At 45.6% G+C, this 25,214-nt stretch overlaps 1 protein-coding gene across 2 annotated transcripts in view; it reads left to right on the plus strand.

Moving 5' to 3' along the window:
• AKAP8L (A-kinase anchoring protein 8 like) overlaps positions 1-25,214 on the plus strand; it is a 41,215-nt gene that overhangs the window by 6,022 nt on the left and 9,979 nt on the right. Inside the window, exons 2-12 of one of the 2 annotated variants that reach the window (XM_084610798.1) lie at positions 8,565-8,597; positions 10,833-11,061; positions 14,485-14,953; positions 15,454-15,577; positions 15,783-15,829; positions 16,439-16,475; positions 18,214-18,322; positions 19,372-19,513; positions 20,003-20,108; positions 21,537-21,667; positions 23,110-23,205. In XM_084610798.1, the coding sequence (XP_084466924.1) occupies positions 8,565-8,597; positions 10,833-11,061; positions 14,485-14,953; positions 15,454-15,577; positions 15,783-15,829; positions 16,439-16,475; positions 18,214-18,322; positions 19,372-19,513; positions 20,003-20,108; positions 21,537-21,667; positions 23,110-23,205 (1,523 nt within the window). The remainder of the gene's footprint in view (positions 1-8,564; positions 8,598-10,832; positions 11,062-14,484; positions 14,954-15,453; positions 15,578-15,782; positions 15,830-16,438; positions 16,476-18,213; positions 18,323-19,371; positions 19,514-20,002; positions 20,109-21,536; positions 21,668-23,109; positions 23,206-25,214) is intronic. The other variant, XM_084610799.1, reaches the window with a different exon arrangement.

Here is a 25,214-nt window from a genome sequence, read left to right on the forward strand (position 1 = left end):
CTGGTGGGGACTCGGTCTGTGGCCGGAGCCTCGGAAGCACCATCGGCCTCCCTCTCCAGATCTCCCTCTCTAGACCAGAGGAAGGAGTCAGTGGGACGTACATCCCCGGCACCATGCCCAGAGACCAAGCAGGTGGTGGACCCTGCCGGTGGACACCCAGAGTATCGCACCGGCCTTCTCGCCCTCCGTGGATGAGGTGATTACGGCCCTGCCCCGCTCAGTCCCATAGGAGGACTTTAGGGCCACCAGGAAGGGTGGCATCAAGCCTTCACCTCCAGGCAGAGGAGATGGAGTCCTCAGACTCCCGGTTTAAAGTGCTATCCTCTTCAGCACTGGGCAGGGTAGCCTTGCCTCTCCATGAAGGGGTGGCAAAAATTTCAAATGCCCTGTGGCAAACACTGGCCTTGTTGGCCCCCATCTCCAAGAGGGCGGAATGCAAGTCCTTTTAACCCACCCAGGGACACGAGTACCTATACACCCACCCGGCGCCCAACTCCCTGGAGGTCGAGTCGGTCAACCAAAAAGAATGGCAGGGCCAACCAGCCCCTACCCTGAAAAATAAAGATTCACAGAGGCTGGACTCTTTTGGAAGGAAAGTTTATTCATCCTCGAGCTTCCAGTTATGAGTGGCAAACCACCAAGCTCTCCTGGGCCGGTACGAGTTCAGTCTGTGGGGCTCCCTGCCCAAGTTTGAGGACTCCCTCCAGGAGCGCAATAGGAAGGAGTTCAAAGCAGTGGTGGAGGAGGGTACAGTGGCTGCCAGGGCAACTCTGCAGGCAGCTTCAGATGCGGTGGACATGGTTGTGCGGTCCATGGCCTCCGCGGTGTCCATGAGAAGGGCATCATGGCTCCTGCTCTCTGGGCTGTCCAGTGAGGCGCAGACCTCCATGCAGGATCTCCCGTTTGAGGGCAAAGCTCTGTTTTGCAGAGCAAACAGATACAAGGCTGCATGGCATGAAAGACTTCCAGAGAGTCTGGAGGGTTGTGCGGGTCTCTATGTTCCAGCTCTGGCTAAAGCTAAGTTTAAGCCACAGCAGACTCCCACTCAGGCTACACACCTGAAATACGAGGCTGCCCTTAAGAAGTCGCGAGACTATAAGAGGCTCCCTCAGAGGCAGTCTCGGCCTGTCCCCCAACCTGGGTCCTCCAAGGGCAAGTAGGCGGGGAAAAGGCGTTTTTGATGAGACGCTCAGGGGTGCCCTGCCAGTTCTCATCAGGGATCCTCCCTCAATAAAGCTCCCCTTCTCCAACTGGTTGTGCGCTTTCCTCCTGGAGCGGTCTCTGCTGATCTCGGACCAATGGATCCTCAACACCATCTCCCTGGGCTACACCCTCCAGTTTACTTCCTCCCCGCCCAACCATCATCCGCTTCTGTCCCTCCTGGGGGACCCCTCGCATGAAGCTCTGCTCGAGCAGGAGGTGGGGCGGCTCCTGGGCCTAAGAGTGGTGGAAGTGATGCCTCTGAACTCCCTGGGCAAGGGGTACTACTCCCGCTATTCCCTTATCCTGAAGGCCAAAGGGGAATCAGGCCCATCCTGGACCTGCGCAGTCTGAACCAGTACATGGTGAAGCTCAAATTCTGCATGATCTCCCTGGCCTCCATCATCCCCTCCCTGGATCCCGGGGACTGGTATACTGCCCTTGACCTGTAGGATGCGTACTTCCATAGTCATATATTCGAGGGGGCATAGACGCTTTCTCCGTTTTATTGGTGGGACAGAATCCCTACAATTTACGGTCCTCCCATTTGGCCTGTCCACTGCCCCCGGGGTATTTACAAAATGTATGTTGGTGGTAGCGGCCTACCCCAGATTTTTCCCTATCTGGACAATTGGCTGGTCAAGGGCAGCTCCTGGTTGCAGGTGAGGCATTACGTGATGCTCCTCCTGTGCACGTGCACCTCTTTGGGCCTGTTGGTAAACAACACCAAGTCCACGTTAAACTCTATGCGTTGGACCGGGACTGTCGGGGCACTCCTGGACACCTCGTCGGTCAGAGCCTCCCTCCCACCGGACAGGTTTGAGACCCTGAAGGGGCTTATTGACATGGTCACAAGGTTCCCGGTGATGACAACCAGAGCGTGCCTCCAGCTCTTGGGTCACATGTCGGCATGCACGTACATGGTCCATCATGTCAGACTCAGGATGAGGTCCCTCCAGCTCTGGTTGGCCTTGGAGTTCTCCCAGGCTAGGGACAGGATGGACAAAGTCCTCACCGTACCCGACTCAGTGATCGCCTCCCTACGGTGGTGGTCTGCCCCGAGCAACCTGCTCCAAGGGGTCCCATTCAGGGACAGGGCCCCGTCGCTGGAGCTAGTGTCCAATGCGTCAGGCCTGGGTTGGGGGGCTCATGTGGGGAATGTTCAGATCCAAGGTCTGTGGTCGGCTCAGGATCTGACCCTACACATAAATGTCAAGGAACTCAGGGCGGTATGCCTGACATGCAGGACCTTCCGCTTGCACCTGAAGGGCAAGGTGGTCAGGGTCCTCACGGACAACACGGCCTCGATGTTCTATATCAACAGGTAAGGGGGGGCCCGGTTCTCTGCTGCGAAGCCCTCAGGCTGTGGGATGTGCCAAAAGGCCTTCCGTCTACCAGATGCCCGGAAATGTGGGTGGATTGCTTGAGCAGGGATTTCTCCTCTCAGCACAAGTGGTCTCTCCACCCAGAAGTGGCTCACTGGCTCTTCCAAGTGTGAGGAACTCCCCAGGTGGACTTGTTCGTGACTTGGCAGAACCGGCACTATCCCCGGTTCTGCTCCGGGGGGGACTGGGATGGGGCACTGTCTCCGATGCCTTCCTCCTGTCCTGGTTAGGCCAGTTTCTCTATGCCTTCCCCCCATTCCCACTGATCAGCAAGGTCCTGGAAAAGACAAAGAAGGGCAAAACCCGGGTCCTCCTGATTGCCCCAGCATGGCCCAGGCAACATTGGTACAGGACCCTCACGGGTCTGGCAGTTGCTCCGCCTTGGCCATTGCCATTCCACCCAGACCTGCTCTCCCAGGACCAGGGCTGCCTCCTCCACCCCAACCTAGCAGCTCTCCACCTCACGGTGTGACTGCTCAATGGTTAGGTAGGAAGGAAAGGATATGCTCAAAAAGGGGTCCAGCACACCCTCCTAGAAAGCAGGCGGCCCTCCACACACCGCGCCTATTTGGCAACGTGGTCCTGGTTCTCCAGATGGGTGGCTGAGAGGGGTGTTTCCCAGGTGGCTGCCCTGATCCAGCTTGTCCTGGACTACCTTCTCCACCTTAGAGCCCACGGCTTGGCACCCTCATCAGTCAAGACTCACCTGGCGGCCATATGGGCCTTCCATCCACCGGTGCCGGGGCACACGGTATTCTCCCATACTATGACTGGCTGGTTCCGCAAGGGGTTAGACCATCTGTTCCCATATGCTAGGCCCCCAGTTCCTCTGTGGGATCTGAACCTGGTGCTGACCCGTCTCCCGGGGCCCCCATTTGAGCCGCTAGCCGCGTGCTCCTGGTCCTACCTCTCGTGGAAGGTGGCCTTCCTGGTCGCGATCACGTCGGCCAGGCTGGTCTCGGAACTGAGGGCCCTGACCTCCGAGCCCCCATGCACGGTGTTTCATAAGTTCAAGCTCCAGCTCCGCCCACACCCTGCGTTCCTCCCGAAGGTGGTCTCTGCCTATCACATAGAGCAGGACATTTCTCTGCCAGTCCTCTGCCCCACTCGCCGCGTGTCCAGTGACGAGTGCCGTCTCCACATGCTCAGTGTGCAGTGGGCTCTGGCTTTCTACCTCAAGCAGACCAAGCCATTCAGAAAGTCCTCGAAACTGTTCATCACCTTAGCTGAGCACATGAGGGGTCGGTCGATCTCCAGTCAGCGACTTTCCAACCGGATCACTTCGTGCATCCATACCTGTTAAGAGCTGGCGGGTCCCGTCCCCATCCCCCCCCAATTGTGAAGGCGCACTCGTCTCAAGCGCAGGCCTTCTTGGCCCACGTCCCCATCCACGTGGTGGCTCTACAAATGTCCTGGTCTTCGGTTCACACGTTCACCTCGCACTACGCGATCATCTCCCAAACCAGGAGTGACGCTGCGTTCAGCAGGGCTGTCCTCCGTCCTCAGAACTTGTGAAATCCTACCCACCTCCAATAGATATAGCTTGGAGTCTCCTATTGTGGAATACACATGAGTAATCACTCGAAGAAAAGACAGTTACCTTTTCCGTTAACAGGTGTTCTTCGAGATGTGTTGCTCATGTCTATTCCACATCCTGCCCTCCTCCTCCTCTGTCGGAGTTGTCTGGCAAGAAGGAACTGCAGGGGGGGAGAACATGCAGCTCCCCTTATACCACGCCCTGGAGGCACCGCTCAGGTGCTCCCCCTCCTACGGGTACTGCTAGGGGAAAAATCTTCCGGCACCGGCGCACATGGCGAGCATGCACACCTATTGTGGAATAGACATGAGCAACACATCTCGAAGAACACCAGTTACGGAAAAGGTAACTGTCTTTTTCACCAAAGGCAAGTCATGCCTGACCAGCCTGATTGCCTTCTATGATGAGATAACTGGCTCTGTGGATATGGGGAAAGCAGTGGACATGATATACCTTGACTTTAGCAAAGCTTTTGATACGGTCTCCCACAGTATTCTTGTCTGCAAGTTAAAGAAGTATGGATTCGATGAATGGACTATAAGGTAGATAGAAAGCTGGCTAGATTGTTGGGCTCAACGGGTAGTGATCAACGGCTCAGTGTCTAGTTGGTAGCTGGTATCCAGGGGAGTGCCCCAGGGGTCGGTTAGGGGCCGGTTTTGTTCAACATAAGAATGGCCATACTGGGTCAAACCAAAGGTCCATGTAACCCATTATTCTGTCTTCCGACAGTGGCCAGTGCCAGGTGCCCCAGAGGGAATGAACAGAACAGGTAATCATCAAGTGATACATCCCCTGTCGCTCATTCCCAGCTTCTGGCAAACAGAGCCTAGGGACACTATTCCTGCCCATCCTGGCTAATATCCATTGATGGACCTATCCTCCATGAATTTATCTAGTTCCGTTTTGAACCCTGTTATGGTCTTGGTCTTCACAACATCCTCTGGCAAGGAGTTCCACAGGTTGATTGTGCATTGTGTGAATAAATACTTCCCTTTATTTGTTTTAAACCTGCTGCCTATTAATTTCATTTGGTGACCCCTAGTTCTTGTGTTTATGAGAAGTAGTAAACAACACTTCCTTATCTACTTTCTCTACACCAGTCATGATTTTTATAGACCTCAATCATATTTCCCTTTAGCCATCTCTTTTCCAAGCTGAAAAGTCCCAGTCTTATTATTCTTTCCTCATACGGAAACCGTTCCATATCCCTAATCATTTTTGTTGCCTAACCCCTAATCATTTTTGTTCCATCCCCTAAACATCTTTATTAATGATCTGGATGGTGGGATGGATTGCACCTGCAACAAGTTCTGAGGGTAGGGATAGGGTCCAGAGTGACCTAGACAAATTGGAGGATTGGGCCAAAAGAAATTTGAGGTTTGCAAGGACAAGAGCAGAGTCCTGCACTTAGGATGGAAGAATCCCATGCACCGCTACAGGCTGGGGACCGACTGGCTAAGCAGCAGTTCTGCAGAGAAGGACCTGGGGATTACAGTGGATGAGAAGCTGGATATGAATCAGCAGTATGCCCTTCTTGCCAAGAAGGCTAATGGCATATTGGGCTGCGTTAGTAGGAGCCGTTTTGGAGTAGCAGCCTGTTAGTCTGTATCTGCAAAAAGAAAAGGAGTACTTGTGGCACCTTAGAGACTAACAAATTTATTTGAGCATAAGCTTTCGTGAGCTGCAGCTCAGAAGTGAGCTGTAGGTCATGAAAGCTTATGCTCAAATAAATTTGTTAGTCTCTAAGGTGCCCCACAAGTACTCCTTTTCTTTTATTAGTAGGAGCATTGCCAGCAGATTGAGGGAAATAATTATTCCCCTCTATTCAGCACTGGTGAGGCCACACCTGGATTATTGTGTCCAGTTTTGGGCCCCCCACTACAGAAAGGATGTGGACAAATTGGAGAGAGTCCAGCAGAGGGCAACGAGAATTATCAGGGGACTGGGGCACATGACTTATGAGAAGAGGCTGAGGGAACTGGGCTTGTTTAGCCTGCAGAAGAGGGGTCGGGGGGGGGGGGATTTGATTGCAGCCTTCAACTGAAGGGGGGTTCCAAAGAGGATGGAGCTCAGCTGTTCTCAGTGATGGCAGACGACAGAACAAGGAGCAATGGTCTCAAGTTGCAGTGGGGGAGGTCTAGGTTGGATATTAGGAAACACTATTTCACTAGGAGGGTGGTAAAGTACTGAAATGGGTTACCTAGGGAGGTGGTGGAGCTTCTTAAGGCCCAGCTTGACAAAGCCCTGGGTGTGATGATTTAGTTGGGGATTGGTCCTGTTTTGAGCAGGGAGTTGGACTAGATGGCCTCCTGAGCTCCCTTCCAACCCTAATCTTCTATAAGTCTAAACTCTGCAGTGGGAGCCCTGGTCATGCAAGTGTGCAGGGACATTAATTGCCTCCTTCTATACAGGACTGTGTCTCTTCCAGTGCTAAGCTTCGGTGATTCTATGATTTAAGATACAAGTAGTTCACCAAAAAAGTTATGACCAGTCCTGCTCCCTTCTCTGCAACAGACACTCTTTGTAGCAGATCCAGTATAGTCCTACTCTGGGTCTGGATAGGAATTTGGGAGCCCACATAGGGGGATTCACACCTAAGGAATCTTGCTGAACCTAACCCAGCAGGGAGATTTCTGTATATTAAGGATTTGGCAGTGGGGGTTCAGAAACTTTGGCTAAAATCAAGTGGTGCTGTCTGTTTTGGCCATAATTACCATTGCAGCTAATCCATGTTCTGCCCTGGTATGATGGCACCTATCAGTAAGTACAAAATTATCTGTCACTGGATTACCAGATGGAAAGCAAGTTGCTAGTGAGTGAATCCTTCCCTTCCAGTCCAAGATGATGCTGTGAGCTAGGCCTTGGGCAAATAACAGCCTTTGTTCCAAGCTGCATCTTTCTGTAGATCTTGAAAGACAAAACTCACCAGTTCCCAGTTGGAATGGTATCTATGCAGTCACAAGTTCTAGAAATTTTAAGATTGAATTAAAATAACATTGGACTGAAACTGATGAATAAGGACACTACTCTCTAGAGCACGTTTCCTACTTGTTGTTGATATGGTACTCCTAAGGAATTCTGCACCAAGAAAAATAAAAATGCTGCACACAATATTTTAAAATTTTGCAAATTTTATTTGTTAATAAATAAATGTGGAGGCTCCAATATAGCAGTGGTGAGCACAGACCACTGGCTGCACAGAGGTGAGAGATCACCCTGCAGGCCCCCCACCCATTGTACAGGGTCTCTGCAGTGAGGCTGCACTTGACCCTAGCACAGCACAAGGGCCGGGCCTGCTGCAGAAACACCCTTGGGCTTTGCACCAGTTGTGGGCAGGTAGGCTCAGCCCAGCAGGGCCCAACTGTGGAGGGCTTAGTGTAGGTGGATCTAGATGTGGGATAAGAGGGTTTTGTGTGGGGCACCCTGGCTGGGGGAAACTCAGTGGAGGATCTGGATGCACAAGGGAGGTTCCAGATGCAGGGACAATGGGACTCTGCAGGGGGGTCCAGGTGGAGAGAGATGGGATTCAGTGAGGGCGGTCTGGGAGTGGGACTTGCTGGGTTTGGGGTCTGGGTGCAGCTGGTTGGGACTCAGTGGGGGGTCCAGTTGTAGGGGGCTTGTCAGGGTGGTCCAGGTGCAGGGGTGTGGGGTTTGTCAGGGTGGGGGTTTGTTGGGCCTGCTTAATTGGGGAACCCCAGCTGATGCTGCCGCCAGTGCCAGGATCCCTCCCACATCTGCTTCTCTTCCCCATCCTATCCCTTTCTTCACTGCCTCTCCCCCATCCCATTGCCTTCCTCTCCCCACTGTCTCCTGCTCCCATCCCCCTTTCTTCCCCACTGCCTATTTCCCCACCACCACCACCAGTGGCCCTCACCATTGTATAGAAAACAGGATGGCTCCCAGCACGCATAGAAGAGGGGTATGACTGGCACCAGGACCCAGGAGGAGGAGTTAGCTAGCGGGAGGGGCACACTCCATCATCCAGGCAGCTCTGCACTCGCAAAAATGGGCAGCGGCATGTGACCCCACATGTCTTTGGGAGGAGGGGCAATGCCCTATCCTCCCTAAACTATGCTCATGGGAGGGTCCCCTCCCTCCCCCCCCCCCCCGGTGATTTACCTCTCTTCTGGGTGCTGGATACCACATGCCTGTGCTGCTGGGGAGGGGCACCTGGCCGCTCTTGCGACTTCCCTTTGCTTCCCCATCCTTATCTGCGGGGGACATGAATTCTGTATGCTCAGTGGCGCAGAATTCCTCCAGAGTAATACAGGTTTGTCAAGCTTTGATCTCTTTTTAGGAGTATCCACTGTGATACAGTCTGGCTCATTTGGGTGCATTTGATGATCAGATCTTAGATAGAATAGATTCTCCTTAATGCCAGCTGTTCTAGCTAGAGCATACCATATAATTTGGGTTTTGACCACCTTTTGGTCTTTTTCTAGGTTATGGCAACTGGAACTCTGGGACAAACAGAGGCAAGTATAGTAAAATCTTAATACATTATTATGAACAAATGTCATTTAATGTAATCAGTTAGAAAAATGATTATAAAACTGAAGGTTTTCACAGCTCAAATCTGTTCCACCACGTCTGAATAATATCCTTTCAGGTCACACAACTATTTCGGTCAGCGTTGCAGAGCCCATATAACTGTGACAGTCAACTCTTTACTGTTCTGCATTGTGCATCAACAAAACCAGATATTTCTGTTCCCAGAAGTCAGCACAGTTTGAATCCACTATCTGTTTTCCTTCGGTCTTTCTGTCTGATATCACTTCTCTAGGAAACGGCACTGAAGATTAAAGTGCTGTCCTAGCATGCTAGAAGACTGAATTTCTAGTTCTTGTGCCTGAAAGACGCAAAAAATGGCAGTGTGTCTGCATTTAGGCCGAAACAGGCCTCCCTTTGTAAATACTTGTCTTTTTCCAGAGGCCATGCTCACTGTGCTCAGACTAGAGTGTGATGCCCAGCTATGTGGGAGAATCTCCCTAATCTGCATGCTTTAATTAGCACAAGGAAGCCTCTATCCACTCCACGAAGACTGACTAGCAGAGCAGTATAGTATGGTTTTTTTTGCATTACTGACTGGTAGTTTAAACTGTAGTCAGTGTTGTACGAAGGATTTTATGACCTTTTCACTATCTTCAGAGCTAGCTGGAAAACTTATTTTTGTAAAAACCAGACAGAATTCATGATTTTTCCCACTTTTCAATCAACTAGTTATTTTGTCAAAATATACAGTAAGGTGAGCTTGCTAGCAGTGTCATTGTTTTACTACTTGTGTTAGAGTATCACTTAGGGTCCCCATCTAAGATCAGGGTACTGTTATGCTAGGCATTGAACATGCGTATTGTGATAGAGTCTGTGTCCTGAAGAATTTACAGTTTAAAGGGACAAGACAGAGAGAAGGTGAGAGAGATTAAGTGTCTTCCCCAAAGACATTCTAGGTCAGTGGCATATCCGCAATAGAACTTAGGTATCCTGACCCCTAGGTAAGTGCTCGGTCCACTGGCTCATGCTACCTCCTAAAGCTATTAAATATTCTTAAACTACAAAAGATATTAGAATCTGGTGGTACTGTCTGTTTCACTTGCAAAATCACAATTTGTTCACAATAGCGTTTTGATTCATAAATGCAAATTAGCAAATCTCTGCTTTAACTTTCATGATACTAAGAATCCCAGAACTGCAGGGTTGGCAGTAGGACATGCTGATGGGTGAACTGAGCAAACCTAATATGCAAGTTAAAAGGGGGGAAACAGCATAGAACACTTGATACCATTTTAGTCAGTTTTCTGTCCCTGTCTGCTTTGTAAGTAGCATGCCATGGGCTGCATTTGAGGAAACTGTTCTCTATCACCCCTGAGATAACATGCAACTGAGAGGGCCATTTCTCTCATTTATGTGTGGATAGGAGAGGGAACAGAAGTGACATGAGTCATGTGTGTGCTGGTCAAAGTTAGTGGGGGGGCTTGTTGTCCCATCTTTCGAATTGCACAAATTCCTATGCATCTCTAGAAGAATAGACCCCAGACACAGTGATGTCCTCTAATTCGAACAAATCACTGCAATTATAATGTGAACTGACTGCTTAGCTTAGAGGTATGAATTTTATTTCATTTGGCTATGAAGTCAGAACATAACTGGATATGGATACAGCACAACTTCATGTCAAACTGACAGAGACAAGCCCACTTTGAACTAAACTAGGCTTGTCCTAAATACGTTATCTTGTATTTTCTTCTCACACAACCTGCACTCTTTACACATACCTAAATGTCCGTGCCACACTTGCTATTCTTTCTGAGGGTGACTGGCCCATGTTCTCTCTGGAATCTGTTTTTATCAGGCAGATGGATTGCCATGGAAGGCTTTGCGTATGCTACACTGCAGCCTGCCCTGTCCATGAGTGAGAGCAAGAATGAAAATTGAGTGTTAAATATTAGTTGGGGCAGATAGTAGACTGTTACTATATTGCTGGGATTTGGTGTGAAGTTTCCTCCGTGTGTGTTTTGACCTTCAAGTCCTGGTGTTGGATACACTAACACACCTTGGCAGGTGTTTTGTAAGGGAAAAATGGGTTAAATGTAAATTAAAACTTCCCCATTCTGTGGGGAAGGGGCATTCTTGGGACTTCTGCGTCTGAGCTTGGATAGAAATGTTAGCTCAGCTGCTTGACTGAAAATCTCAACGACACTTTCTCATTTCAGGGTACGAAGGATATAGTTATGGATATGGATATGGTCAAGATAACTCTGGCAATTATGGGTATGGTATGGCCACTTCAAACTCTTGGGAAATGCCTAATTCAGACACAGACCCTAATGCTTCCACGGGCGCCGATGCTGTTATAGCAAAAATGAACCAGCGCTTAGATATGGTGTCTCATCTAGAGACGGACACAATGCAAGGAGGACATTATGGCTCAGGTGGAGACAGGTGAGTCTAGAGATCAAGAAAAGATTCAGTACTAGACAGGTTAGTGTCTTTTCGTGAGGGAACCGCTACTCTAATCTTCTGCTGACTATCAGAGTTGCTACCTCTTACTACTTTCTCATTTTGACCTCATTCTCACTTTGTCTTCACATTTTGGCTCTCAAGGGGAAACAGATGAATTGGCTCAGCTGGATTTTCCTTCTTTTGTTTATATTTTTTAAATAAGTCATTTGTATCCCAGTTTGAGTAGTGAAGTCTTGATAGTCTGTTTGACAGGTACTGGAATTGTGATGCAATCTTTACAGCAGTAGTAGGATTTGTTTAACTTGGGGGAAAAAAATCTTCTCAATTTTAAACTGGAGATGAATAAAGAAGAGATTCCTTAATATTTCTATTTCTGGGAGCCTGCTGATGTATTTCATTTCTATAGCATTGCCACAACATTCATTTGCCTTTGTCCCTCATTTGATTTTAAGCTTAACTATTAGTCTAGAAGTGACATTTTTGTTCCAGTTTTGGGTTGCTGACTGGGAATACAGTATAGCTGTCCAGAAAAGATCAAATGAGGTTTTGGCCATGTTTTTAAATCAGAAATATATGCAGTACTAATAAGGACTGTTCACTTCACAAAGATTTTCTCATGTTAAATTTCAAAACGAATTTATATTCAAAATTTAATACTTCTACAACACTGCTGTTCATTCTAGGTTTATGTGAAATATTAATTCATCCCAGCAAATCCATTTCTGAGTATTTTTACATCTGTGTATTTTGCTTATGTGCAAGTATTGATTTGAACAATAGCAGGTTTACATCCATGTAGGGAAGACATCTATTTTGTAGAGAACTTGAAGTTTGTCTGCTACCGTTCAAATACGAAGTATGCAGAGACATTGTCAAAATAACTTAAACTAAATTCCATATAATGTAAGCAAACCAGAACCTCTTCTCTAGAATGAAAGCATAGCTTGTTAGTAGTAAGAAATGTCATGCAAGAGACTTTTATACATTATCATCCTTTTATTTGGGGTGCATTGTGGTTTGTTTGCAGTCAACTATTGTTGCATCTGTACTTTTGTTTTAAGCAACCACGTTTAAAACTATATAAACTTTTTATGAAGTTTATCACAAAAACTTGGGATATGTTTACCAAAAGTATAATTCAATAGTAATTACTAGTAGCATATAATGACTTTTGAATATTGTAAAATTGCTACGTTAACTGTGTTTATGGAATAGAGGGAAAATGTACAGTAGGCTTCACAAAGTTTTAAGGAATTACTCCTCTGAAGTCTTGCATCAAATAGATTTTGGTGGAGTACTCTGTTTAAAAGCACTCATGTAAAGTACATCAGAGTTTTCAAAAAAAAAATCCATCCTGTGGAAAAATACTTGATAATAGCAGCCTCTTAAATCTACCAGACTAAGGTAAACAAGTTGAAACTAGACAAATCTTAGACTGAAGTTGAGGTGCAAACTTTCAAAGTGATGGTACTTAACCATTGGAACAACTTACCAAGGGTAAAATGTTTAAATCGAGATTGGATGCTTTTCTAAAAGAGATGCTGTAGGGAAGTTCTTTGGCCTGTTATTCTTGAGATCATAGACAATTACAGTGGTATCTTCTAGCCTCATCTATGAATCTGTACCTCTCTTGTTGGGAGTGGAAAGGACTGTTGCAAGGCAGCAGGTGAACAGTTTAATTGACTAAACTCTTGGGTTCTAATTTTATAAGATGAGAACTTTGAATTTGATAATCCAGCCCTTGTCTATTATTCAGACACCACACAACTGGGATCTTCTGCTCCATGCCCCAAGCATCAGGCAAGCTACCATGCATAGTTCTGTCATGATAGATGATACTTGGCTGGTAACCCAGCCCTGTTAAGGTTCTAGCTCTTGATTCTAGCTCTTGCTGGAGAAGAGTTATCAAATATCCAGAGTGAATGTAGTAAACCATTTAAGGGACAAAAGGATGAAATTAGTGGTTTAGAAAACATCAGTTTTCAGCCTTTAGTCTCATTTCCTAAAAAGCAAAGTGTGGGGAGGGCTGTTCAGTTGCTGCAGTGAAAGCTTCGGCTTATGTAAATGGGCACCTGTAGCTTTACCAGTTGAAGATTTTTTTGGTGATTGCTAGTCTGAATGATTCTTCTCATATCAGTTGATGGAATGGCTCTCTTTTTGTGGCCTTGGAATTACTGTGTCTCCTCCTCAGTCATTGTTCCTTTCCAATTCCCTTGCTTTCATGACCTTGCTATAAAGCATAAATATTGGGGTTTGTGCCGCAGTGGTCAGTGCTAGTTTGACACTTTGTTCTTGCTTCCTTGTGTAATTTGTGTTCTGTCTTGGTGGGTGTGGATTTCCCTCACCTCAGCTGGTAAAGTAGCAAGTTATCATGAAGAGTGTGGAGCCTCCCCTTAAACTTTGATATATCATCTTTGCTTCAAATTGAGTCTCAGCCGCTGCATAAGATGTACAGAGGCATTACTTTAGATATTACAGAACTTAAGTCTAAAACTCCTCTGCAGGTTTTGTATTTGTCTTCTGAAACTGTCCTGGTTAAAAACTGGTTTTGTGGAAACTACAGTGACCAGTAATAACTCTAAGTCATGTCTACATGGGACAGTTGACTTGGTAAAAACCCTTCCCAAGCAACACAAGCTAAATCAAGAAAAGGCACTCTTATGCCACAATAAATGCCCACATAAGGCGTTTTTACCAGTATAGCTGTTGGCTTAAATTCACACCATGCATTATACACAAACTTTCTTGTGCAGACAAGGCCTAAATTAAGCCATTCCTTGTAACAATTCAGAATGGGGGGGTGGGGAAGAGAATCAGGACTATTATTTTTTGGCTCTGCATTTATTCTTAACTATTTGGATTGTTCAGTCTGATTTAAGCATAGCTAAATAGAGGGCGGGTGGTGAATGTATTAAATTTAAATCAGAAAATCTGAATGTCCGCACAGTTGAAAATCCACAGCACTGCTAACTGAGGAACCTTTGCTCAGCTTGGGAACTTTTCTTTTTAAAAAAGATCAGTGTGACACACAGTAATTTCCAGAGAAATTGAAGATTAGTTTAGTTTGGTGTGCTTCCTGGCTCTTTAGGCATATGTAAATCTGACTAGATATGGTGATGGACTAAGGTGATGGACTGAGGTTGAACTGAATCCCTGCCATTCCTTGTCATTCTGTTTATGCCCTTCTCCTGACCTTTGCCTTGTGCTGCCCCTTTCTCCCGCTGCTGTATCACACAGAAAAACTCCCATGTTGAGTGAAACCTCTGAGCCTTTTTTGATATAAATGAGACTGGAACAGTTCTGTTTTTGTTTAATCTTTCTGCTGCCATTTCTCGGCAGGCTGTAATGTGGTGCCTTATATGCTACTGACTGGATTCCTTGCTTGCTGTGCAACTCTTGCAGGTATGATACATATGAGTCCTACGACTCAAGGTCTTCACTGAACGACCGTGATCTATACAGATCCGGCTATGATTACAGTGAGGCTGAACATGACACCGAAAATGCCTATGAAGGTTGCTATGACAGCTTCTATGGGAACCACAGGGACCAGTACCAGAACAGAGCACGGGACAACTTTGGCCAGCGGGGTCAGAACTGGGCCAGAGACGGGCGAAATAACAGACCCATGGCATCTTCATATTCCGGGCACATGGGCGGACAGTGGAATGAGCCGCCACAGCCAATGGGAGGGCGGGGCCATGGTCCCCACGGCTCCTCTAGGCTCCCATCCCTCTTCTCCCACAACATTATCCCAGAACTCAGCATGTTCCAGGGAATGCGAGGTTTCTCTGGAAACATGCGCTTTGGAGGAGGCGGCATGAAACAGCGAATGAGGAGAAACTGGAAAATGTGGGACGCAGACTTTAAAGTAAGTACCTGTGCAATCCCCTCCCACCCATTTACCTCATATAGAGACTGTTCACTTCCCAACAAACTACACTGTCCAGCTCTGAGTGCAAAGGGCCCTATTCTCTGAGATACCATACTTAGTTTCCACAGTGTAATTTGTATCTCTGTGCATTATTTGCTTGGCATCTTAGTGTTCTTTCTAAATGGTGTGAAGAGGCCACATTCATTCATAGTGCAGTCTTAGCATCCAAAATGTTTAACCTTGATGCTTTTTTTGTAAAGCTAGGAAAGTCCAATGTGCTATAGTTTTGTGGTTTAATATGATATGCTGAAGGGTGGTTGCTGTGAAGGACTGTGCCAAATGTTATCTGTCTTGACTGACATTGCATAACTGAGTGTTCAGGGAAGTTTATTTCAATATAAAGCCCCTTTAAGGTGGCTTAATGCAGACTTATTTGCTGCTGGCAAGGGATGGTCTCAGAATGTATATTTGGGGACTGATGATATTTTCCTTTCTAGTCACAGAAAAAGAAACTGAAGAAGGACCCTACTTCTAAGAAAAGAAAACAAACTGACAGCACTGATGAACCTGACAGCAAGGCAGCAAAAACTGATGGCTCTGACAACTCTGACTCTGAGAATGGTAAGAACCTCTCTGGTGACTACTAATGAGTTAGTTCTTAGTCATGTGAAGTTATCAGAGTGCCTTTGTTTCAGGTAGTAATTGGCTCTGACATTTCAATTTCTCTTGAATCTTTAATTTGGTGGTAAAGTTGTTAATACCATTCTTTGCTGAGCTACCCAACTGTTACTTTTTGTATGGTGACCATTTGTGATGTGCTTTTCAGAGGAAGGGACTGAAGGAGAAGCAGCAGAGAAGGAGGGCTCTAAAGCTGTAAGTGAAACTAACACTTGTAATTCACAGTAAAGACCATAGTGCTTGAGGGAAGTGGATGAGTGGCCACGTAACTAGTGTGGAGGGCAGAATGTTATGGTGGCAGCATTAAAACCAAATGAATCTTCCTGCAGTGTGAGTGGGAACCACTTCTTACCTTTCAGTGGCAGAGAGCTGGGATTGGTGGGGAGGAGGGGGATTGGATCCTCATAGAAGAAACCTTGAAGGTTGCAAATCCTCCCTAGATTACTTATTTTGTATTGTAGTAGTGCCTGCAGGCCCCAATAGAGATTGATTGGAGCACTGCACAGGTGCATAGCAAGGCAGGCCCTGCTTCAAAGAGCTGAATATGTGTGACTAAAGAATTTATGAAAATGACTGGGAATAGGGGGAGGAAACCTAGAAATCAACAGTGTGTAGTACTGTTACCAAATCGCAGGCTAAATGTGTTCCTCGGACAGGGAACTGTGCTATCTGAAGTCAGGAGGGAGTCTCTTTGGGGAGCAGGATGGTTAAGAGATGTAAAACTAGTATGCACTCACTTTGTGTATAAGACAAACAAAAGTTATAGCTAGGGATTGCTGATAACCTCTTGAAATTGTATTTTAGGAGGGTGAAGATGAAGAAGGAAAAGATTCTGAGAAAGGTGAGTCTGAGTGTACTTCTGTAAAAGCATTCTTGGGAAATGAGCCAAGAACTTCATCACCAAGGGATGTGCTAAGGCTCTTCAGACCTTACATCTCTGTACATCATAAACCTTCTGCCAATGAAGGACTCTGCTGTGGAGGAAATAGCTCCAAGTAATAGTCTGTTGACTGACTTGGTTCAGGCACTGCGTTGCACCATTTGTTCCCTGAGGTGTAGCTTGTACAGAAGCCTAAAGGTGGTGAATTACGATGAGAGACTAGAGCTTTAACTCAGATCATCACTCTAGAGCTTGCACTGGTTTCTGTACCCAGTACGTAATCCCTAGTGGATATCTGTCTGTTGGCACCCTGCTAGGCCTAGAATAATAGGGTATGTTACTGGTCATGACTGAGGTGCTTTAGGAAACATAGGGAAATCCAGCACAGCATCTGGTGACTGCCTGGCTCCTAGCCAGTGTTATAGGTCTCATATGAGATTTCTGGTGTATAATAAATTTATTTTGGCATAAGCTTTTGTAGGCTATAACCCACTTCATCAGATGCATGGAGTGGAAAATACAGTAGGCAGGTATATGAACATGAAAAGATGGGAGTTGCCTTACCGAGTGAGGGATCAGTGCTAACGAGGCCAAATCAGTTAGGTGGATGCTGACATATCTACCATGATTGAATTGGCCTCATTAGCACTACAAAAGTAATTTTCCCTCTGATATTCACCCCTTCTTGTCAACTGTTGGAAATAGGCCACATCCACCCTAAATGAATTGGCCTCGTTAGCACTGGACCCCCCCCCCCCACACACACACACACACTCGGTAAGGCAACTCCCATCTTTCATGTGCTTTGTATTTTTATACCTCCCTTCTGTATTTTCCACTCCATGCATCTGATGAAGTGGGTTATAGCCCACGAAAGCTTATGCCAAAATAAATTTGTTAGTCTCTAAGGTGCCACAAGGACTTCTCGTTGTTTTAGTTGGTTAGAGTAGAGTCCATGTGATAGTTTGACGTGCTAGCACTGTTGTGGCAGCTGGGGAGAGGGTTGCTTAGAGAAGCATGGTGACCTCTCACCAGAGGAAGAACCTGTCTAAATAGAAACCTGATAGCACAGTATCTAACTTGCCATTGCTATCAGTGGAATGTGATGGCAGCAGTATAAAACCATATGAGAAGCCTTGGCTGGGAAACGAAAGGGGTACTCGGGTACCATTCCAGTATAACAGTGGAAGTTACTTCCCTGTTTTGAAAAAATTGGGATTTTTTAATAGGAGGCATTCAGTTCTTATTTCACTGTCAACCTTCATCTCGTGTGTGTCCTGTGCACAAAAGCCAAAGGGGTGAGAGTGGTTGCCTCTTAAAACTGTCAGATTCACATCTAATCTAAAATGGGCCTTCTTTTCCCAGTAAAACCAGGGGCATTATATCACCATCAGAAATGATGGGTTAGGAAACTGTATCAGAAGAGGTATTCTCTCACCCTCGTGCCCAAGCTCAGCCTTTCTGAAGTCTGGGCCAGAGAGTGATGGGACATCTGTTACTAGACTAGCAATGCTCCTTTAATTGGGCAACAGCAGGAATTATTAAGGGAGCAGCTCTTTCCAACACTCAGCTATAACTTTGTCATCTCTGAGCTATATGGGTCAGTCAAGTTGGCTACTAGACTCATCTAGGTGAAACCTCTTAATCAGTTGGTGTCCACACATAGTGCCCTGAAACACAACCTGCTTTATACATCTAGGTGCTTTAACAATTCAAGAAGAGATCAGTCAAATCAAGCGCAAATTGCAGGCAGGCAAGAAAACTCAAGAGAGGCAGAAAAAGAGGCATCGGGATCGCATGGTAGAAAGGTACATCTTCCTCTTCCAGTGACACAGTATACATCCTGTCTGAGAACTCTGGGAGGATTGCCTAATGTTTAGAACATGGGCCTCGGCATCTGGGTTCTGGCTTTTGTCCCTGGCTCTACCTGACTAGTTTGTAAAACGAGGGTTAGTTACCTGACCTTCTCTGTACCCATCTCTCCATCATCTGTAAAATTGACTTAACACCTCATAGGGAGCTGGTAAGGCAAAAGCATTACGAAAGTACAGATGACTGTTAGCTAACTATAAAATGGCAAACTCTAATCAATACCTCCCCCTCTGTGAATTATGCTGCTGAGAACGCTGTTGGAATATTGTGTCCAGTTCTGGTGTCCACTTCTTTTTTTAAAAAATTGGAAAATTTGGGGAGGGTTCAGAGAAGTGTCACAAGAATAATTCACAGACTGGAAACCTACCTTACAGTGAGGCTTAGCCTTATCTTTGATAAACTAAATAAGTGAACTGTGAGAGTCCTATCTAAGCCCTTAGTTACCTATGCAGGGAACTCTCTGACTGTAGGGCTCTTTAATTTAATAGACCAAGGCATAATGAGATCCAGTGGCTGGAAGCTGAAACTTGAGAAGTTCACATGAAGTAAGTTGCACAACTTTAACAGTGAACATGATTAACCATTGGAGCAACTTACAGACTGTGGTGGATTCTACATTATGAACAAAATCTTTAAATCAAGACAGACATCCTTCTTAAAATCCTCTCTAGCTGTCCCATAAATTATTGGGCTTGATGTAGGAATTACTGCAATTCTCTGCCCTTGGTTATACAAGATGTCAGACTAATTACTGCTAATGGGCCCTTCTGGCCTTAAAGTCTGTATTTAAAACCTGTAGGAGGGATGTGACCATTCAAACCAGGTATAAGACTTGTCCTCTTGAATGAGCTGTGCTCTTTTTTTAATTGTACCCCTAAGTATTAGTAGGGAAATAACTAGTATTTTCAAGCTGATGGGGAGTCTGGAGTGGAACCCTTGGGCTTGGGGTTTGATCTCTCACTTGGTTCTAACTTTCTCTTGGTAGGATTCAGTTTGTTTGTTCGCTGTGCAAATATCGGACCTTCTATGAGGATGAGATGAATGCTCATCTGGAAAGCAAATTCCACAAGGAGCACTTCAAATTTGTTGGAACAAAACTGCCTCAGCAGACAGCTGACTTCCTCCAGGTGAATCTTTGGTTAAGTTTCCCATTACTTCAGGCTATACAGTGCACCTCTATTTCATTTTGGTTGTCGGAGACCTAACAAAAAAATACAAACAAAAGAACTTTGATAATTGGATGTGAATGGATAGTTCAAATAGTCAAGCTATGAAAACTTAGATGTGAAACTACTACTACGGGTGTGATTAGAGTACAGGACTGGACATCAAGATCGGAGTTCTTATTCCCAACTCTATGTCAACTGCCCTGTGACTTTGAATGTTACTTACCCTCTGCACTTTACCATCTGTAAAGCGCAGACAGTCCTTGACTACCTTCAGGAGAACAGTTAGAGCAGGGCTAAGGGGCTGTAATGTCTTGAAATGCTCTGATGAAAGGCACAACTGCAGTGTAGAGTAAGTACAATACATGCTGTGCTTTGCATTTTTGAATTCACATTTAATGGTCAGATGTACAGCTGAAGTTTAATATAAAATATTTTTGTACAATACAGGATTACGTTGCTAACAAAACAAAGAAAACCGAAGAACGCCGTAAAGCAATTGAAGATATTAATGCAGTTATCCAACAGATCTATAAAGACCAAGATCTTACCCAAGGTAAGAGCAAGTCTCCCTGCATCTTCATGGGTTTTTTTTGTGAGGCTACCTTAATGTGCAACTTCCCTCAGAAAATGGGAAAAACAAAAGCCATTGTGAGGTTCTTTGTTTGTGTTATGCTGAATTTTTAAAATGTGCACAGTTCACAAGTAAAGCATGGTTAAAGCTATCCTGAGATCTGAGACTCAAACTAGATTCTTTCCTTGTTTTTGTTACCAGTAAAGGTTTAGCAAACCAGGTTGTTGTACAACCTAATTGCTGTTGCCAGTCAGTCCCACCGGTGCCATGTAAACTGTAACATGGCAAACAAGACTGATAAACGGGAAGAAATAGGAGTTGCTCTACAGTGCCAACAGGAGTAAAGTATTCTTGTTACTTAAATCATCTGATCCTATGCAGACACAGAGCGTCTGAAGCACCTTTTGTTGCATAGTAAACTTCGAGTGGAACCAAGCTTTTAAAAGCTGCTCCTGGAAAACTGAAATATTGATCAGGAACACGTGTCTGTAGCTGGTGATTCTTCATCCCTACTACTTTTTGCAAGATGAAGTCTTTTCCCCTATTTATGCTTTAATATTTACCTTGCACGCTATTGTAATGTGTTATTTTGGAGAGCTCTAATTTCACACAAGAATAATCAGCAGATTAATATACAGGAGCCTTATTTCTCATATGTTAGAGTACAATATAGAAAGTAATCTCCTCTTTCTAGGAGAGAGATGGCACTGAGGTGTGTGAACAGCAAGTAATGTAGTACAGTGGCACTCAACCTTTCCAGACTACTGTGCCCCTTTAGGAGTCTGATTTGTCTGTCTTGCTCCCAAGTTTCACCTCATTTTTAAAAACTACTTGTTTACAAAATGAGACCTTAAAAAAATGTATCACAGGACAGTTGCTGAAAAATTGCTTCCTTTCTCATCTTTACCATATCATAAAATAAATCACTTACATGTCAGTGTATAGAGCAGTACAAACAAGTCATTGTATGTACTGACTTTGCTAGCACTTTTTATAAAACTAGGCAAATATCTAGATGAGTTGACATACCTCCTGGAAGACCCCTGCGCTCCCCTAGGGCTACACGTACCCCTGGTTGAGAACCACTGATGTAGGACACAAAAAGCTAGCTTGGTGATCAACTAGTTGGAAACATTTTGCATGCTATAGTCAATGCACTGATGCAGCAGTGACCAGCAGCATTCTACTTCGAGGTGTACCGCCATACTCTGGGCCTCAGGTCTGTTAGACTATGGCTATGCAATGCTCCCCCTTACCCTTATTGGTCAAGACTGAGCATCACATTGTAGGAAACAACCAGGGGTGCATGAATATATTAAAGATAAATGAACTCCCAGAACAAGCTGCAAAACTCCCTGAGGTGGCCACCACAGCTCAAGGTAGATGAACAAAGCTCTTGTCTCTCCTCAGATATTGGCATGGAACACTTCATTAAAAAGGTGGAGGCTGCTCACTGTGCTGCATGTGACCTCTTCATTCCAATGCAGTATGGCATTATCCAGAAGCACCTGAAGTCCCTTGACCACAACCACAACCGCAGAGTAAGCATGCAGCTGGTTTAAAGTGTGTGTGTATATGGCCATGTACGACTACAGCTGGCTGGGCAGATATGGAGATCAGCTTATCCCTGCATGGTAAATCCAGGTTGCAGGGTTTTGTTTTAATTAATAAAACAAGCTGATGAATGCTAAAAACTGGGTATGATTGCATTCATACAGCCTATGAGCTATATGGGGAAAATGAAACCTAAAACCAGGACTAGCCTTATTAAAACTTTCTGCAGTGGTGGTCTCTATATGGTAACAGCTCAGAGTTGTGATACTGCAATGTGGTCGTCTATTATTGTAGAACACTGATCTTCACTCTTGTAAGAGGTCAGCAGAAAAGTAATCTCTTCATATTGTGAGGAACAGTGCTAGCAGGATCCCATATCTTCTATGACCCATTGGCTGTAGAATCGATCCTCTGATGTTCTGATTCTTCTGGTTTTAAAGAGAACCTCACATGTGTAAATGGCCTTCCTAAATCTGTAAACAGATAATCTGAGCAGATGTCTCTGAATTATCCCATACGTCTAAAGAAGGTGTTGATTCTGAAGCCCAATGACTATTTAAATATTAGCACTAAAGCACATTAGCAATGAAATGGCTACCAATTAACGCAGTGCCAGATACTGAGGGTGCAATGGGGTAGCTGGGTGCCTTGGAAGCCAGTGGCAGCAGCAGACTTGTTCAGGTGCTCGGTATCCCTCCACTACGTACGTTTTTTGTCAGAATGCTCATGTTACATCTACCCCTGCCCACAAGAGGATTGAAAGATGAGATTTCCTCCCCAAGGCCAAAAAAGCCAAACTTGGCATCCAGGGAAAGATGGGATGTAAAGTCACACATGCCCATTACCTCTAAAGCTGTGCATTGTCAATACAAATTCTGGAGCCCGCTGAAAACTAAATTTGGTGGAGTGGTAGATGGTGGCAGATATGAAACTTGATTGTGTCAAACACATCTAGAGTCATTCAGCATGTCTGCAATAACTGATAAACATGTGGCTAGAACAGCGGTTCTCAAACTTTAGCAGCCCGAGGACCCCCATTTTGATTTTAAAATATTTTGCGGAGACACCCCCCCCCACAAGCCAGCTTCTAATTTTCCCTGGAGGTGCTCAACCCCCACTCAGCCCAAGACCCCAACCCCACCCCACCTCTTTCTGCTCCCTCCCCTGAGCGCACCCCGTCCCTGCTCCTCCCTCCCAGCACCTCCTGCACACAGCTGAACAGCTGGTCCGTGATGTGCAGGAGGCACTGGGAGGGAGTGAGAGGAGTTGATCAGCGGGGCCAGTGGCCCTGGACATAACTCGCGGACCCCTGGAGTACCCTCACAGACCCCAGTTTGAGAACCGCTGGGCTAGAAGCAACTACTGAAGTGTTACATGACTCAGTTCAAAACTTAACTCTGGTTTCTTTAAATATTCCTGTTCCTTTTAGGCCATGATGGAGCAGTCCAAGAAATCATCTTTAGTAGTTGCGAGAAGTATTCTCAATAACAAACTAATCAGCAAGAAATTGGAGCGGTATTTGAAGGTAAATACCTGCAGAGCAGCTTTGAGTTGGATTGAGCAGAGAGCCACACAGCTTCTGCACTGCTGAATTTTCTTACTAGCTGCTTTTTGCTGACTACATTTCTTGCTAGCTAATTCTCAGGCTGAAGTTCCAAAGTACTGTCCCAATACAGCGTCAGATCCCTAAGGGTTGGCTGAGTGGAGCTCAAGGACTTTCATAGTACATATGACTAGCTTCCTCATCTCTGTGGTCTCCCACCTTTAATGTTGCTCGTAATTCCTGAATGAACAGGGGTAGGCTCTTCATAGAATATCAGGGTTGGAAGGGACCCCAGAAGGTCATCTAGTCCAACCCCCAAATCTTCCTTTTAAGATTTTCAGTTTCATCATCATCATGTTCCTATTACGCCTATACGTTTAGGGCAGTGACGAAGCTCCTCCACTCCTGTCTGTTTCTGGAAAGTCTTTCAATGGTTTCCCAGCTGTGCCCCAGGTTTTTCAGGTCGGCTTCCACAGCTCTTTGCCATGCTGTTTTTGGGCAGCCTGGTTTTCGCCTGCTTCAGGTGTCCATCTTATTGCTACTCTGGTAATAGAATCAGTTTCCATCCAAAGCACATGGCCGATCTATCTCCAACGCCTCCTGGCAATGATGGTGCTCAGATCTTCTTGGCTGTCCTGTGTTAATAGATCTTGGTTGGAGATTGTTCTGGGCCAAAAGATGCAGAGGATTTTTCTGAGGCAGGTCATATGGAATGAAGACCGTTTGGGCATGTCATACTTTCTCATTCCCCAACATTCTGCACTATAAAGTAGTGTTGAAAGTACACAGCTCTGATAAATTTTGAGTTTGGTTTTGGTGTTTAAGCTCCTGAAGGTGTTCCTGGCTTTACTGATTTTGTTCCAGATGTCCTGGCTGATGGTGCTGTCCAAGTATGTGAATGTTTCTATATTGGTGAGAACATAATCCTCTATCCGTACTGGTGATGGTGAGGCAATATTAAAGGTCATGATATCTGTCTTATTGCAGTTGATTTTCAGTCCAATTAGCTGGCTGAATGCGTTGAGTCGTTTTTTCTTGTATATGATGATGGGTATGTGATAGGAGAGCGGCATCATCTGCGAAGTCCAGGTCTTCAAGGGATGAGAATAGTGTCCATTTTCAGTTTAATGGAATAGAATTTACGCAGTTTTATAGTCAGGGTCACTAGCATTGTTAGCCTATTACTGTTGGTATTGGTGTCAGTTTGAGTTCTCAAGATAGTGTATACTTTCCAGAGCTCCTCATTTGACTTCCCTTGGTGCTGTAAGCAATTGGCTAGTATTGAAATGGATTTGTGGGTAAGAAGCTCAAGTTCAAGCTAGATGTTTGATGCATACCCTCTCCCATAGTTCAGACTACCTTTGTGAGTTAAGACAGGAGTGGGGGGGTTGAAGTAAGAAGCGGTGCTTACCAGCAGCAGGCCTGCTCTCTCTTTCAGAAGAGTGTTATTGAGTATTATTAAGATAAACAACTTAATCTTCTTCTTCGAGTGCTGTCCCTGTGGGTGCTCCACTTCAGGTGTCGGTACATTCCAGCGCCATTGATCGGTAGCAGTGCCTGGTTGGGACATGCATGCACATCTAGGACGCACAGAGCCCGACCCCTACAGTTCCTTCTCAACCATCCTCAGCCAGAGACGGAGCTCTCCAACAGCATCAAAGAAATCCTAGAAAAGATGTTAGATTATTTAGTTAAAACTCAGTTAGTAGTAATTAGTCAGTGAAATTAGTGTTAGTTAAGTTTCAGTTACTCCTGTTTGACAGCTCATTCCTCAAAAAAAAAAAAATTCCCTCCCGTTTTTCCCATCCTAAGTTACTTCTAAGAGGGATGTCAAAAATATGCCTGGATCCTCAAGTTTATAGAGATGTACTTCATGCAAGGACACAGTGCCTATTTCAGATGGGCACTCGCAATGCATCTGCTGTTTAGGTGAGTCGCACATACCACAAAAGTGTGCTTACTGCAGCAACCTCAAAGCTTGAGCGAGGAGA

Source organism: Lepidochelys olivacea (assembly GCF_965140295.1).
Source record: "Lepidochelys olivacea isolate rLepOli2 genome assembly, chromosome: 20".
Classification (NCBI taxonomy): Eukaryota; Metazoa; Chordata; order Testudines; family Cheloniidae; genus Lepidochelys; species Lepidochelys olivacea.